Below are 18,368 nucleotides of genomic sequence, written 5' to 3'. Positions count from 1 at the left end.
CTGACCTTTTGTTAATATTTTTTCGTGAATTGTATCCACATTTTGTCAGACATTTTGTCAACATTTTTCGGACATTATATTAACATATTTAAAACATTTTATTAATATTTTTCAGACATTTTGATAATATTTTTTGGATATTACCAACATTTTTTTCAGGCACTTTATTAAAATGTTTTCCAAAAAAAGTCATTAATATTTTTCACACATTTCATAAACATTAATTTATGCGGAGCCCCCGGTGTCCTCAAATCCTAGAAGCACCCCTGACTTCTTTCGCCCATGGTGCCCTATTAAAACTTCGCTCGGGTCGGCGAACTGACCGGAAGACGCGTCTGCTCGCTATAGCGGAGCAGCTTCATGAGGAGGACAGACAGTCTGGGGACAGGAGGGGACAAAAGAGACACTGGAGCAGGACAGGGGGAGCAGGAGTCTCCATGAGGTCAGTCACAGGCTCAACGGAACAAACAAACAAACAAACAAACAAACAAACACCGAGTCCGCCGCTAGTTCGCTCAGCTAAGCTAACATCGGTGCAGTTGGTACATTAGCAGCGACACGCCAAAGTCCGCCGGAAATACAAAGATTTGTAACATGAAGCTGCATTATTCGGTATTTTACCACTTTAAATGCCGGGTCTGTTTGTTTTGGGGAGGAAGACACCTTTGTGAATATTTCGGCTTTAGGTGAAAACCTTCTGAACGTCTCGATCTCATGTTATTAGAGAAATAATGTGACTACACATAATCATGTGTGCAATAGCCGACTGCAGCGAAACCCCAAAGTCCGTCGGAAATACGCAGATTTATAACATTTAACTATTTTCTTCGGTGTTTTACCAGCTCAAACCACGGGGTCTATTTGTTTTGTGAAGCTAGAGACCTCTGTGGATAATTCGGCTAATGTTAGAAACCTCCTGAACATCTGAATCAGAAAAGACGAGCACACATAAGCTCATGAGAGAAAACGGGTGAGCCGCAGCAGCGTGTTGTGGGTGAGCCCCGAGCTGCCGAATAGCGCCGGAGAAACACTGATTTTAAGCGTGAACCTGATTTATTCAGTGTTTTAGTGATTCTTACCGCCTGGTCTGTTAACTTCAGAGAAGAAGAGACCTCTGTGGATAATTCGGCTCCCGATAAAAACTTCCTGAACAATAAACACTTAAGGAATTCAGCAGTTTTTAGCTGGTTGCAATCTGTAATTCAACCGCTAGACGGCACTAAATTCCGCTAACGTCACCTTCAGCAACACAATTACTGTTTCCTAAAAACACGTTCATACAAGCTGAAGTGTATTAAATATGTCTTCTTCTTCTTCACTTGGTTGTGCAGCAGCATCAGTTGTTTTGTTGGCTGGAAATTCTTAAAATTATTAATCATAGGTTTGATATAAAATGTCACTGTTCCTGTATTTTATTTTTTACAATTTAAAAATGTAATATTAATCCTAGATCAGTCAGATACTTTGATTACTCAGGTTAGTTCAGATTAAAAAATAATAATATTGACAAATAAAACATAAAACAAATGAAAAGTAAAGACAAGTAAAAATTGTTTTTTTTAATCATGATAAAATGGTTGACCTATCATGTAAAAAACAATATGTCAGAATATGAGGAAATAAAGTTAAATTTTTGTGCAAATAATCATTTTTTTCCTGTATATAATCCAGTTTATTTTCTTTAAATGTTTAAGTAACATTTCCTCTCTGAATGCCTTCAGTCTTTGAGTGTTTGTTGGTGGCTGGAATTGGATTGAGTTGGATGTTTGAAATGGACCAGCGGCTTCTTGAAGTTAATTTTAAAGCTCATTAAATATTAATAACATATATGAATATTTAATCATGCATTTATTTGTGACTGACTTTGTGTCAGCTGGAGCGCTGCAGCTGCAGGGTGAGCGCTCACTTTAGATACTCATCTTTATGAGAAAATGGGAATAAATAAATAAATAAATACAAAGATAAACAAATGTATGTTTAAATATACATGACGAGATAATTAAACACATAAATAAATACATAAAGGTTGGTAATGAACCAGATCTTAAATGAATATATGTCGGTGAACAGAAGCGCAGAAATAGATTTTGTTATCAGTTTATGTCCTGTTTAGTTAACAACCTTTATATATTTATGCATTTATTTATTTTTCGTATTTATTCTTCATAAGGAATTAATTTATTAATTCATAAATACAGAAATAAATAAATAACTAGGTAAATACAAAAATAAACAATTAATAAAATAGTGAAAAAAATGAATAAAGTGATTAAATATACAGATACATGTTGAAATAAATAAAACACATATAATATCAAAAACAATAATATATAAAAAATATAATACATAATGATTATTTATTTTTGTATTTATTTAATTCATGTATTTCTTAATGTATTGAAAGTTAAATCTTTCTTTAACGTCGCTGCCAACAAAACGCCGCTCAGCTCTCAGCACACGTTGCTTTACTTTCTCTCTGTGCTTTTTATTTTCCTTAGAAAAATAAAAGTCAACGTGTTTTAATTAAATCAGAATGAACCAATCAGCTCTAATCTCTCTCTTCTTCTCTCCCCAGATGAGAGCAGAGTTTATGGACTGAAACTGAGACCTTCTTCACTTCATCCACATCTTCATTCTTTCTGCTTTCTTACATGTCTCTTAGTGGTTCTGTGTCCTTTGATGTATTTATTCTTTTAGTTCCTTTGTTTGGTTTCTTTTTTTTATCTCTTATTTAGTTTATCTAAATTTAGTAATCTAGTAAGTAAGTAATTTACGCAATTATTTCTGTATGCATTTGCACATCAATTTCTGTATTTAAAAGAAACACAGAAAAAAAGAGTGTAAATAAATGCAGGAGTAAACAAAAAAAGGTTAACAAAATTTTTGAAATTGTAAAAATAAATAAATAAATAAATAAATTATAGAAGAACAAAATTGACCTTACAGTCAAAAATGTACCCCCCCGTTAAAAAAAAAAAAAAAAAAAAAATTCACCCTACGGTCAAAAATGTGGCTCCCCCCCTCTTAAAAAAAACCCAAAATTTGTCTTATGGTCAAAAATGTGCCCCCCCCCCCCCCTTAAAAAAACAAAACAAAATTACGGTCAAAAATGTGGCCCCCCCCCCTTAAAAAAAAAAAAAATTCACCTTACAGTCCCCCAAGAAAAAAACAACCAAAATTTGTCTTATGGTCAAAAATGTGCCCCCCCCCTAAAAAAAAAACAACCAAAATTTGTCTTACGGTCAAAAATGTGCCCCCCCCCCCCCCCCCCCCCTTAAAAGAAAAAACAAACAAAATTTGTCTCAAAATTTTTTTTCCTGATCTAGAAAATTTTTTTTCATTTAGTTGAAGCAACTATTTTGTTTGCTGTATGGTGTTGACTTGTCTTTGTTCATTGGTGTCTCTGTCTTAGTTCAGCTCTGTATTGGCCCTTCCTCTATTTATCTGTGTGCTACTTTGTATTTGTCCACCTATTTATCTGTGTCTTTAGCAATGCACTGCTGTGGCTGTTTATTCACACATCTATGTATTTGTCAGACTATGTTTGTATTTATTCCAGCCTTACTTTATCTATTTATACTAATTCTTTTGTTTACGCAACTACTTATTTCCGCAGCTATTTATCGGTTTGTCTATTTTAGGATTTGGTTTTTAACTACTGTTGTTTGTGCATCCCCTGGTAGCGAGCAGGTCTTGAACCCGACACGGGCGCCTTTCGTGTCGAGAACAAACCTGCCGCGCCATCAGTGCAAGCACACTGAGAGTTGCTCTCTTTTTCTTTTTGACTAAGTTATTTTGGGTGTTCGACTAAAAGACTAACAGCAACTTGTGAGATTTGAACCCAAAACCTTTGGTTTCCGAAACAGTCTTTTATCTCACTGAGCTATCTGATCTGACACAGTACTTGTTTCTTCGTTTATTTGACTTCTTCATTTTGAATACTGGAACTTAAAATTATGTCTCGTAAGTTTTGAACCCACAACCCTCTGGTCTGCTGTGTAGCATCTTAACACACTGAGCTATCTGACCTGAGATAACAAAATGTTCTTCGTGTATTTGTGGGTGTTGGACCTAAATACTAAGGTAAACATATGTGATGCAAAATGCACCAATACATCCACAACTAAAGGTATAATTATATATACAGGAGTAAATGAATAAATCTAAGTTAACTGCACCACATAAGATTTGAACCCTCAACCTTCGGTATTCTGGAAAAGTTTTTATCTCCCTGAGCTATTTGATCTGTTGAACCTCACACTGGTTTCTTCACGTGTTTGACTCTCATTTTGTGGCAGTTGAAGACATACATGTAGAAGTTGTAAGAGTTGCAGCTGTATGTGATGCAAACATTGAGACATGCATGTCACACACAGAAATAAATGAGTAGAGACGTAAATAAATCTAAATTAATTGTATCTATTAAGATTTGAACCATCACTGTCTGGTTATCAGGTCAGACACTTAACTCCTTGAGCTACTTGACCTGACAGACTAAACATAGTTTCTTGGCATATTTGACTTCTTCATTTTGGGTGTCATACTTCAAAACTAACTTCCCTTCATGAGATTTGAACCTACAACCTTCAGTTCCCCAAACAGTCAGCCATCACACTGAGCTATGTGACATTCATTTGTTTTTTCTTCTGTCCTCCCAAGATGAGTGCAGAGTCTCTGGACCAACAGAGAACCACTGACTTTCTTAACCTTGCCCACATCTTCTTCTTCTACTACTGTATGAATGTACTTTCAGAAGTCAGACGGCTGCTGCGTTTTTAAGCAAGAGCCATTAAGACATTTGTATTTGCTGCTCATTGTCTCCTGTTTCCAAGCCCCCTGCGTGCAGGAGGAGTAACTGCTGTCATTCATACAGGGAGCAAACCTCACCATGCCGCCAATCCCACCAGAATAAAGAGCTATTCTCCTAATGTATCTGACTTCCTCAATTCTGGGTGTTAGAACTTTTAAATTCAATGCACCCTACAAGGTTCGAACCCACGACCTTCAGCCTTCTAAGCAACCTTTTATCTCATTGATCTATCTGAGCTGATACAGTTTGTCTTTCGTAGCATCTTTGACTTCTTCTTTTGCCGTGTTAGACCATAAAATTCTCTGCACCTTTCCAGTCGTCGATCACCCTGAGCTATCTGATCTAACACTTTAAAATTCATTGAGTTGTCCAAGCATTGAACCCACATTCTCTGAACACCTGATGAGCAGCTTAACACCTTGAGCTAATGGACCAGAGACATAGAGTCAATAGATTTTACAGCTTTTCCGTCTATTATCTGGGTGGTGGACATCAAAACTCATGACACCAAAGGATCGAACCTGGAACCACAAAACTTCTAATCTGTCGTCTAACCCCCTGAGCTATTTAGCCTGAGACACAAGTCGATAGTGTCTTAGAGCCTCTGACTGATCACTTTGGGTGTTGGACTTTTGAAATTCATGGTCAATCAAGACTCGAACACAACCTGGAACGTTCTGATTAGTCCTCTATCAACCAGAGCTACCTGGTCTGACGAACTCAATGTCTCAGTGTTTCATGTTTTTCCTTTGGGTACCCAAATATCTGAGCAAGTCAATGAATTTTGCAGCCCAACACCCAAAAGTGAAGATTCGAAAGGGTGAAAGAAGACTGTTCTGAAAACAACAGGCTCAATCCTTAGAAAAGGTGCGGTGAATTTTAAGGTCTAACGTCCAAAGTACAAAGTCAAATATGCTAGTTAGATCAGAGAGCTTAGGGCGATCGAAGGCTTGAGATAGAGGCAGGGTGTTACGGAGGAGGAAACCACAAGCAGCTGAAATTTGAATGTCTTTATTGAAACTGCAGCAAACGACAAAATCATTAGACCTCCTAAGAAGGTACAGTATGTGTGGATGAAGGTAAAAAACTGATCCCCTGTTTTGGTCCGACAACTCAGCACTCATCTGGGGAGAGAAGAAGTTTTTGCATCTATAACACACAATATCACACTTCTACATCCCAGTAGTAGCGTAATATGGACAGAAACCTAAAACGTAACCTAAAAAACTGTGGTTTTATTTTGCGTCTCACTGACCTGCCAGAAGTCAGAGATGGTGTGCGACAGGGGGCCTTGGGTGGCGATGTAAGCCGGCATCCGGGGGTCGTGCTCAATCTAGAGAAAGGTGAGAGAAAAGGGTTATACAGGGGCAAAGGTCACCTTGGAGCTCAGGACAAAGCCTCAGTTACCATGGAGACCAGCTGTGATGATAAGAGCTTGACTAGAGTGACTGCATTCCTCCAGGAAACTTTCTTTGACTCACAGGTCTCAAAATGTTGTGGTCAGTTTGTTGACCAGCAGCGAAAGATTGTTTGTGGAGATTCTCATCTATAACTGATTGTTGGGAACTCATTAAAGTGGATTAATTACAAGACACTTTTGTTGTACAGAGCTGAAGGTGTTAATATTCCTCCCACCTATACCCAGAAAATGTATTCAACATTATACTATGACATTTTTGGGAACATGTTATGTCATGGTACACCAAAACTTCTGAATGACAATATTGTGAAATACCATACTATGACTTTTTCTCATTAAAAAATGAATTTGTATTATATTATGACTTTTTTGATGACAAATTGATGACATACTATACTATGACTTTTTTTTTCATGATTTTGGACCACATGCTATACTATGACTTTTTTTTTCATGATTTTGGACCACATGCTAAACTATGACTTTTTTTCATGATTTTGGACGACATGCTATACTATGACTTTTTTTTTCATGATTTTGGACCACATGCTATACTATGACTTTTTTTTTCATGATTTTGGACCACATGCTAAACTATGACTTTTTTTCATGATTTTGGACCACATGCTATACTATGACTTTTTTTCATGATTTTGGACCACATGCTATACTATGACTTTTTTTCATGATTTTGGACCACATGCTATACTATGACTTTTTTTCATGATTTTGGACCATATACTATACTGTGACTTTTTTTTTCATGATTTTGGACCACATGCTAAACTATGACTTTTTTTCATGATTTTGGACCACATGCTAAACTATGACTTTTTTTCATGATTTTGGACCACATGCTATACTATGACTTTTTTTCATGATTTTGGACCACATGCTAAACTATGACTTTTTTTCATGATTTTGGACCACATGCTATACTATGACTTTTTTTTTCATGATTTTGGACCACATGCTAAACTATGACTTTTTTTCATGATTTTGGACCACATGCTATACTGTGACTTTTTTTCATGGTTTTGGACCACATACTATACTATGACTTTTTTTTTCATGATTTTGGACCACATGCTATACTATGACTTTTTTTCATGATTTTGGACCACATGCTATACTATGACTTTTTTTCATGATTTTGGACCACATACTATACTATGACTTTTTTTTCATGATTTTGGACCACATGCTAAACTATGACTATTTTTCATGATTTTGGACCACATGCTATACTATGACTTTTTTTCATGATTTTGGACCACATACTATACTATGACTTTTTTTCATGATTTTGGACCACATGCTATACTATGACTTTTTTTCATGATTTTGGACCACATGCTATACTATGACTTTTTTTTCATGATTTTGGACCACATGCTAAACTATGACTATTTTTCATGATTTTGGACGACATGCTATACTATGACTTTTTTTCATGATTTTGGACCACATGCTAAACTATGACTTTTTTTCATGATTTTGGACCACATGCTAAACTATGACTTTTTTTCATGATTTTGGACCACATGCTATACTATGACTTTTTTTCATGATTTTGGACCACATGCTATACTATGACTTTTTTTTCATAGTTTTGGACCACATGCTATACTATGACCTTTTTTTCATTAATTTTGACGACATACTAAACTGTGACTTTTTTTCATGATTTTGGACCACATGCTATACTATGACCTTTTTTTCATTAATTTTGACGACATACTAAACTGTGACTTTTTTTCATGATTTTGGACCACATGCTATACTATGACTTTTTTTTCATGATTTTGGACCACATGCTATACTGTGACTTTTTTTTTCATAATTTTGGACGACATGCTATACTATGACGTTTTTTTCATTAATTTTGACGACATACTAAACTGTGACTTTTTTTTCATGATTTTGGACCACATGCTATACTATGACTTTTTTTCATGATTTTGGACCACATACTATACTATGACCTTTTTTTCATGGTTTTGGATGACATGCTATACTATGACTTTTTTTTCATGGTTTTGGACCACATACTATACTATGACTTTTTTTCATGGTTTTGGACCACATACTATACTATGACGTTTTTTTCATTAATTTTGACGACATGCTATACTATGACGTTTTTTTCATTAATTTTGACGACATACTAAACTATGACTATTTTTCATGATTTTGGACCACATGCTAAACTATGACTTTTTTTCATGATTTTCGACGACATACTATCCTATGACTTTTTGATGAAAAAATGACGACATACTACACTATGACTTTTTTTCATTATTTTTGGACCACATGCTAAACTATGACTATTTTTCATGATTTTGGACGACATACTATACTATGACTTTTTTGATGAAAAAATGACGACATGCTATACTATGACTTTTTTTCATAATTTTGGACCACATACTATATGATGACTTTTTGATGAAAAAATGACGACATACTACACTATGACTTTTTTTCATTATTTTTGGACGACATACTATACTATGACTTTTTTGATGAAAAAATGACGACATGCTATACTATGACTTTTTTTCATGATTTTGGACGACATACTATACTATGACTTTTTTGATGAAAAAATGACGACATGCTATACTATGACTTTTTTTCATAATTTTGGACCACATACTATATGATGACTTTTTGATGAAAAAATGACGACATACTACACTATGACTTTTTTTCATTATTTTTGGACGACATACTATACTATGACTTTTTTGATGAAAAAATGACGACATGCTATACTATGACTTTTTTTCATGATTTTGGACGACATACTATACTATGACTTTTTTGATGAAAAAATGACGACATGCTATACTATGACTTTTTTTCATGATTTTCGACGACATACTATACTATGACTTTTTTTCATGATTTTCGACGACATACTATACTATGACTTTTTTGATGAAAAAATGACGACATACTATACTATGACTTTTTTTCATGATTTTGGACCACATACTACACTATGACTTTTTTTCATGATTTTGGACCACATGCTATACTGTGACTTTTTTTCATGATTTTGGACCACATGCTAAACTATGACTTTTTTTCATGATTTTGGACCACATACTATACAATGACTTTTTGTCATGATTTTGGACGACATGCTAAACTATGACTGTTTTGATGAAAAAATGACGATATACTATACGATGACTTTTTTTAATGACATAATGATTGCATATGATACTGTGTCTTTTGTTTGAGAACATTATGGCATGCTATACTATGGCTTTTTTAAAATTAGTTTTTCATGTTTCCATGTCGACCATTGGTGAGTTGCATACTTACTATAGTGCTGGCGTTGATGTAGTCCGAACGTGAAGGGTTGATCTCCGCTTTCAGCTTCACCCTGGAGTGGTCATCTGAGGGAGAGCAGTGTCAATTAACGTCTCAACATCTACGTTTCCCCATTTATCCACTGATACTAATATTCCATAGCTGTCTTTTGAATCATTTCAGAGACATTTCTTCCCAGTTCAGGCTGACATGTTAGGTATCTTTACACTCACAGGGCACAGAGTCGGGGCAGCGGTTCTTCTTGGTGTTGGCGTCGCTCTGAGCCACAGAGACAGCGCTGGGCTCGGCCTGGTAGGAACACAGAGCCTCCCACTCTTTCATCAGACGGTCCTTGTTCCTCAGGTGGTCCTCCATGTAGGCCTGAGGGACGTTAGCAACACAGTCAATCTTTGAGTAAATCATTACATGCAAAGTAAATGTCTATATTTGTTGCCTGATTCATTTGACATCAATGTAAATGCTTGTGGAGGCAGCTGACCAGGATCATGTGACCAGTGGAGATGTCCATGTTGGCCTGGGCTGGCTCCTCGCACCATGACGGCGTGCTGCTGTGGGAGCTTGGACTGGGCTGGGCTCCGTCGCTGAACTGAGACGACACGCTGCTCACCCTGGAGTCGGCGCCTCCGCCTCCTGCTGCTCCTGCTCCACCACCTCCGACACCAGCACCGCCTGCTCCTCCCCCTCCAGCACCTACTCCTCCGCTTGCTCCTCCCACGGCACCGAGGGCAGCAGCTTCCAGGCGTCCGAAGGGGCCTTTAGAGGCCATGTGCTGGCGACACAGGTCCTGGTGAGCCAGTTATGCTTGCATCACTGCTTTATCACCTTTATACTGTTATTTTAATAAATATTTTAAATCTATTAAATGAGCTTTTGTTGAGTTTATTTGGTAACTGTGTGCTGCACAATGTGCAGATATGCCAATATACAGCAGCTCATTTGGCTAATAAGCTTTACCAGTATTGATATATCCACTTTTATCCCAGCCTGATTTTAGTGACCATAATTCTCTTCTGCAGTGGATAAATCATCATGTTGTGCAGTGTTAATTCCATTGAGAAAAACTATGATGAAAATCTAACAACCTTTATTCCATGACAAATACGAGAGGATGATGAGCTAAAACACATCTTGATCATAAAAACTGATACAAAATCTATGGTTAATTTTCGTTGATGAGACAAACAATATTTTGAATTTTCATTGACAAAAATATTTTGAAATTTTGTTGACATAACTTTGTGAATTTTCATCAACTTAAACTTTCTGAATTTTGCAGACTAAAATGTTTTGAATTTTCATCAAGTAAAACTTTTTGAATTTTCATCTATCAAAATGTTTTGAATTTTTGTTGACTAAAATGTTTTAAATGTTTGTCAACTACAAGTTCTGAATATTTGTCAACCTAACCATTTTGAAGTTTTGTTGAATAAATGTTTTGATATTTAATCAACTAAAACATTTTAAATTCTTGTCAACAAATTTTTTTTAAATTTTCTTTGAATAAAACGTTTTGAGTTCTTGTCGACTGAAATACTTTGAATTTTTGTTGACATAACTTTTTGAATTTTCATCAACTTAAACTTTTTGAATTTTGCTGACTAAAATGTTTTGAATTTTCGTCGACAAACATTTGAATTTTCATCTACCAAAATGTTTTGAATTTTTGTTGACTAAAATGTTTTAAATTTTTGTCGCATAAACATTCTGAATATTTGTCAACCTAAAAGTTTTGAATTTTTGTTGAATAAAAAGTTTTGAATTTTCATCAACTGTAATGTTTTGAATTTTTGTTGACTAAAACATTTTGATTTTTCGTCAATTAAAATGTTATGAATTTTCGTAGACTAAAAATGTTTTGGAATTTTCGTGGACTAAGATGTTTTGAATTGTCATTGACTAAAATATTTTGCATTTTTGATGACTAAAACATTTTGAATTCTTTTCAACAATTTTTAAATTTTCTTTGAATAAAACATTTTGAGTTTTTGTCGACTAAAATACTTTGAATTTTTGTTGATGTAAATTTTTGAATTTTGCTGACTAAAATGTTTTGAATTTTCGTCGACAAACATTTGAATTTTCATCTACCAAAATGTTTTGAATTTTCGTTGACTAAAATGTTTTAAATTTTTGTCGCATAAATGTTCTGAATATTTGTCAACCTAAAAGTTTTGAATTTTTGTTGAATAAAAAGTTTTGAATTTTCATCAACTGTAATGTTTTGAATTTTCGTTGTCTAAAACATTTTGAATTCTTTTCAACAATTTTTTAAATTTTCTTTGAATAAAACATTTCTGAGGTTTTGCTGACTAAAATGTTTTAAATTTTCATTGACTAAAATGTTTTAATTTTTTGTTGCATAAATGTTCTGAATATTTGTCAACCTAAAAGTTCTGAATTTTTGTTGAATAAAAAGTTTTGAATTTTCATCAACTGTAATGTTTTGAATTTTTGTTGACTAAAAATATTTTGAATTTTCGCTGACATAACTGTGAATTTTCATCGACTTAAACTTTTTGAATTTTGCTGATTAAAACATTTTGAGTGTTCGGCAACTAAAAGGTTTTGAATTTATGTTGAACACATCTCGAATTTTCATTGAAAAAATATTTTGAATTTTTGTCAACCAAAATGTTTTAACTTTCAGAAACTAAAATGTGTTGAATCTTCTTCTAATAAAATGTTTTGAGTTTCTGTCAGCTAAACCTCGCCTAAAAATGTGAAGGATCAAAATGACTTTAACGTGACCAAAACAAATAACCATTTTCATCTCAAGACGCTAAATCTGAAAAAGTTGTCATAATTAATACTGCATGCTCGTTATCGTGTCGGCCCACCAGCAGATGGAGACATGAAATAGAAAACTTGTCAATATGCAAAATAAGACAGAACATGTTCCATTTTAAAGCCGATACCGATGACGTGCTGATATTATCGTGCATCCCTAGTTTATAGGACATATTTGTAGTTTATAGGCCATATTTGTAGTTTATAGGACATATTTGTAGTCTTTCTCTCCTCACCTGATACTCCTGGTGGGTGAAGGTGCCCCCCTCTGGTCCCAGACCCAGCTTCTTTGCTGCCAGTCGGTGGGCGTGGTGACGCAGGCAGGCGATGGTCATGGCCGCCACCAGGATGCTGCCGATGCAGGCCATGGCCACCAGCGTGGCGAACACCCAGCGGGAGCCACTGGGCTGGACTCGGGTTGCCAGGGGCAACGCCTTCCCATCATTCCTCTGTGGGAGGAAGAACAAGAACAAACAGAAAGGATAAATAATCAGACATTAGCTAACGAGGTGGGGGAGGCGTCTCTGACCCAGCGGCACAAAAACATCCCTCAGTCCTGCTACATGTCCTCTCTGCATCGTGTCCTTTGTCCCCCTCTGCTCCTCGTCACCCCCAACTCTCCCCCCTCCACTTCATCCCTCCTCTCCTTGGATGAATTGTCTCTGCTGACCTCTCTGACCTCCTCCTTCCTCTCCGTGGGCCTCAGGAATGTGAGGCGCTCTCTGAAACACATTAAGTCGGAGCTGGGGGGCTGAAAGGCGACTTCACCTGCTATTATAAAGGGGCCACGGTGGGGCTCAGAGCGCAGCAGAGACACTCCAGGCTGCACGTGGCTGAAGGTGCTTCACTGCTCCACGTTTATACAACAACCTAAAACATGATTCAGTCACCACAAAGTCAAGATGTCCTCTCTTATCTTTAATCTGTGGAGCTAAGAGACAGTTCATTCATCACTGCTCACATTACAAGAAATAAATCCTTAAGAAAGCCTTTAAAAACTCTCCTTAAATATGTGACAGAGTCAGAGCTGCAGAAACACTGTGTCAGTGCTCAGATAATAAAACACCTGCAGTTAAACTCACCAACAAAAGCTCCACATACATTACAAACATCATAAATATGATGATGCAGATGTCACTAAATGACCTCGACAGTGTCACAACATTTTTAATATATGAACATAACTGTCACTATAAAATGATTGAGTCATCTTCATGAGCATCAACGATCAGAATTAACTGATTAATAATTAAACTCTGTGTTAACAATAACAATAACGTGTTAATGAGCTGGTTTTTCATGTGTTCACTCACCAAACACACGATGCAGAGAAACTTTCCTGCCGTCCTGCTGCACTCACACGGACCAGAAACTCCCACAGTGTCAAGTTAGACTGAAAATAAAGTAACTGCTCCCAGGACTGACTTTCACAATAAAAGTGTTACTTTTTTTTATATATATATATAAAATTATTATTATCATCATTTTGGTACAAGTTTGAATGAAGGATGTGTTTCCAGATCATGATCTTGTTGCATTTAAACATTTAACAATGATGGAAGTAGATTGACTCAAGTCCTGCATTTATTTTGAAGCAGTCTACTTCTACTTTAAACTAAAATAAATAAATTAAAAAAAATAAAAAATTAAACTCCCAAACAGTTTATGCAGCTGAAACCATTAGATTATTACTAAAATAAAATAAATAATAAAATCTGATGTTTTGTTATAAATTGAAATCCCCAACATTTTATACAACTAAATACATTATTATTATTAGATTACTACTTAAATAAAATCCGGTGTTTTGTTAAAAATTTAAATACCTCAGAAATCTATACTGCTGGAACCATTAGATTACTATCAAAATAAAATAAAATTAAATAAAATTAAATTAAATTAAATTTGATGTTTAATTATAAATTAAACTCCCGAACAGTTTATGGAGCTGAAACCATTAGATTATTACTAAAATAAAATAAAATAGCATAAAGTGAAATAGAATAAAATAACATAAAATAAAATAAAACAAAATACAATAAAATACAATAAAATAAGATGAAATACACTAAAATAAAATAGAATGAAATAAAATGAAATAAAATAGAAAAAATGAAATAGAATAAAATTAAATAATATAGAATAAAATAAAATAAGATGAAATACAATAAAATAAAATAAAATAGAATGAAATAAAATATAATAAAATATAATAAAATAAGATGAAATACAATGAAATAAGATGAAATAAAATGAAATAGAATAAAATAAAATCAAATGAAATAAAATAGAATAAAATGAAATAGAATAAAATTAAATAATATAGAATAAAATAAAATAAGATGAAATACAATAAAATCAAATGAAATAAAATGAAATACAATAAAATAAAATAAAATGAAATAAAATAGAATAAAATGAAATAGAATAAAATTAAATAATATAGAATAAAATAAAATAAAATAAAATAAAATAAAATTTGATGATTAATTATAAATTAAGCTCCTGAACAGTTTATGCAGCTGAAACCATTAAAATTATTACTAAAATAAAATAAAATAGGATAAAAAATAAATAAAATAAAATAAAATAAAATAAAATCTGAAGTAACATTTTCAACTCAGCTATTTATCAAAACAGTTGTCAAGTCATTTTCTGTCAGTCAACTAGTTGATTTACTGCTTCAGTTGTATCAACTGTTGGGGAGTTGAATTCATAACGAAACATCAGATTTTATAAACTTTTCTGATATTTTATGCAAAATGAACTAAAAGTAAAGTTGACAGATAAATGATGATGAATGTCCTGCACTGTGCTCTGAGCAGCTCAGCAGCATCAAGAGAAAAATACTAAAGTTGTACTGATGTACTTGAGTCAATGTTTAGTTATGCTGCACCACTGCATATGTTCATATGACTGTGTCATACGTATGGACTTTTACTGAAGTAAAGATTTGGATGCATCTAATCTGGTCTTCCTCCAGCTGTCACGTGCAACCCTCTGTGCTGCCTCTTCTTCTTCTTCTTCTTCTCTGAACACTTGTCAGGTGTCACTCACCTCTCCGACGCCGCTCTGCAGCACCTTCAGACCCGTCTCTGCCTCCAGGAAGTTCTTCTCTGCAACTGCAGCGAGCAGACAATGAAACAATCACTATGTGAGGAGCTGTTCACAGCAGCACTGTAGAGTACGACACCGCAGCTCTCAGCCATCACTGGTAGAGTAATCTGTACTCAGTAACGTACCAGCTTTCTCCGCCACCTCTCCAGCCGTCAGGTTCTTGCTGTTGGGTCTGATCCTGAAGGTGATGGAAGGTCCCACGACGCTGCAGGAAACACACAACAGCACATACACACACCAGTTACACACACATGTGCTTTACTGGAGCATTGTCTCAACATGCTACTTCACACTGTTCCTCCACTGATGTCAGAGCTGTAGCTGCTGCACACATGAGAGTTCCAGCACAGGAAGGCTTCAGTAATCACGTAAAATATTTGACACAGTTAATGGAATTATTCACATTACTTAAAGTGTATTTTCATAACTCTCACGTTACTCTTACTGAAATGAACAACTGTGTTTAAATGATGTTTTATTCTTATTTCTTCTTTTCTTCAAACCTAAAAACAAATATTGAGTTCATCTTGATTCAGGTGCAGCGACTTGCTGTTTCTGTTCTCGTGTCACGTTACAGGATTTCACCTGCATGTTGTTTGCTTTCAACTCTTTAGGACCTCGTCAGCTTTTATTTTATTTTCATTGTATTTTCTTTCTGCTGTAAATGTTTTTATTTTTTACCTTCACTTTTGCGTCTTTTTTTTTCTTGTATTATTGATAAGCTTTTAAAATTGTGAGTAAACAGTTTGTGTTTCTGATGCATTTTATTTATTTATTTATTTCAGTGTTTTTATACTGTTTTGTTTTTCTCATTGCATTCTACTATTACTGCTAAAACTAATAATAATAATAATTATTATTATCATTAGTAATAATAATAATAATTATTATTATTATTATTATTACTAATAATAATACTAACTAACTAAATAAATATTTTAAAAAAATAACCCATGATATAACAATAATAATAATAATTATAATAATAATAATTAGTAATAATAATAATTATTATTATAATATCATGGGTTATTTTTTTAATTATTTATTTATTTAGTTAGTATTATTATTATTATTATTATTACTAATAATAATTATTATTAGTAATGATAATAATTATTAGTAATAATAATAATTATTATTACAATATCATGGATTATTTTTTTAATTATTTATTTAGTTAGTTAGTATTATTATTATTATTATTATTATTATTATTATTATTATATCATGGATTATTTTTTTTAATTATTTATTTATTTAGTTAGTATTATTATTATTATTATAATATCATGGATTATTTTTTTTAATTATTTATTTAGTTAGTTAGTATTATTATTATTATTACTAATAATAATTATTATTATTAGTAATGATAATAATTATTAGTAATAATAATAATTATTATTATAATATCATGGATTATTTTTTTAATTATTTATTTAGTTAGTTAGTATTATTATTATTATTATTATTATAATATCATGGATTTTTTTAAATTATTTATTTATTTAGTTAGTATTCAGTTATTTAATATTTTTGTTTTGTTGTGTTGTTGTTGTTCTTTGTAAAACGTCTTTGAGTATCCACAAAAGTGCTTTATAAATCTAATCTATTATTATTTATTTATTTATTTATTTAATCATTTATTTTTACCAGCAAAATTCTTTTACTTTTTTCTGATTTTTATTTTGGTTTGATTATTTTCTTTCAATACTTGTGCAAAGTCATTTTTTATTTTTAGATTTTTAGATTTTTTATTTTTATTTATGTTTGTGAATGAATTATTTGTGTCATTTTTCAGTTTGCGACCAGCTCAATAAAATCTTTTTAAATTAACTGCAGGTTATTTTTCATCATCATAATATGAGTTTTTATTATTTCATGTCGACTCCAGGAAGTCACTGAGACCTGAATATAGATCTGCAGCGGTAAGTTCTGGCTGTAAGGTCAAAGGTCAAAGGTGCTCTGGCTCCTACCTGATGTTGATGATGGAGGCGGTGGAGAGGCCCGCCCTCTCTGACAGCAGCTCCAACAGACGCACCCCGTCGTTCAGACTGAGGGGGCTGCAGCGACAAAACGCACACATTCATACACACAGACACACACTGATACACACACACACACACACACTGATACACACACATTCATACACACAGACACACACTGATACACACACACACACTGATACACACACACACACACACACTGATACACACACATTCATACACACAGACACACACTGATACACACACACACACTGATACACACACACACACACACACTGATACACACACATTCATACACACAGACACACACAGACACACACTGATACACACACACACACACACACTGATACACACACATTCATACACACAGACACACACTGATACACACACACACTGATACACACACATTCATACACACAGACACACACTGATACACACACATTCATACACACAGACACACACTGATACACACACATTCATACACACACACACATACACACACACACACACACACACACACACTGATACACACACATTCATACACACACACACACACACACACACACACATACACACACACACACACACACACACACACACACTGATACACACACATTCATACACACACACACACACACACACACACACACACACACACACACTGATGCACACACACACACTGATACACACACACACACTGATACACACACATTCATACACACAGACACACACTGATACACACACATTCATACACACAGACACACACTGATACACACACTGCTCTCCACCAGCATCCTCTATCCTTCCTTCCTTCCTTCCTTCCTTCCTTCCTTCATTTCTGTCCTCATGTCCTTTCCTTGCTCTCACCCTTCCCTCC

The 18,368-nt window shown here is 34.1% G+C and overlaps 1 protein-coding gene across 3 annotated transcripts in view; it reads right to left on the bottom strand.

The window, feature by feature from the left end:
- Window positions 1–18,368, bottom strand: part of ptprnb (protein tyrosine phosphatase receptor type Nb) — a 62,948-nt gene that overhangs the window by 6,201 nt on the left and 38,379 nt on the right. For 2 of the 3 annotated variants that reach the window (XM_078165900.1, XM_078165901.1), the window contains exons 10-17: window positions 17,462–17,548; window positions 15,608–15,687; window positions 15,423–15,487; window positions 12,602–12,814; window positions 10,057–10,362; window positions 9,791–9,938; window positions 9,570–9,643; window positions 6,066–6,143 (exon numbers count right to left, since the gene is read on the bottom strand). In XM_078165900.1, the coding sequence (XP_078022026.1) occupies window positions 6,066–6,143; window positions 9,570–9,643; window positions 9,791–9,938; window positions 10,057–10,362; window positions 12,602–12,814; window positions 15,423–15,487; window positions 15,608–15,687; window positions 17,462–17,548 (1,051 nt within the window). The remainder of the gene's footprint in view (window positions 1–6,065; window positions 6,144–9,569; window positions 9,644–9,790; window positions 9,939–10,056; window positions 10,363–12,601; window positions 12,815–15,422; window positions 15,488–15,607; window positions 15,688–17,461; window positions 17,549–18,368) is intronic. The other variant, XM_033615689.2, reaches the window with a different exon arrangement.

This window comes from Epinephelus lanceolatus, chromosome 24, assembly GCF_041903045.1.
Source record: "Epinephelus lanceolatus isolate andai-2023 chromosome 24, ASM4190304v1, whole genome shotgun sequence".
NCBI lineage: Eukaryota > Metazoa > Chordata > Actinopteri > Perciformes > Serranidae > Epinephelus > Epinephelus lanceolatus.
This window is presented reverse-complemented; position numbering and strand designations above follow the sequence as displayed.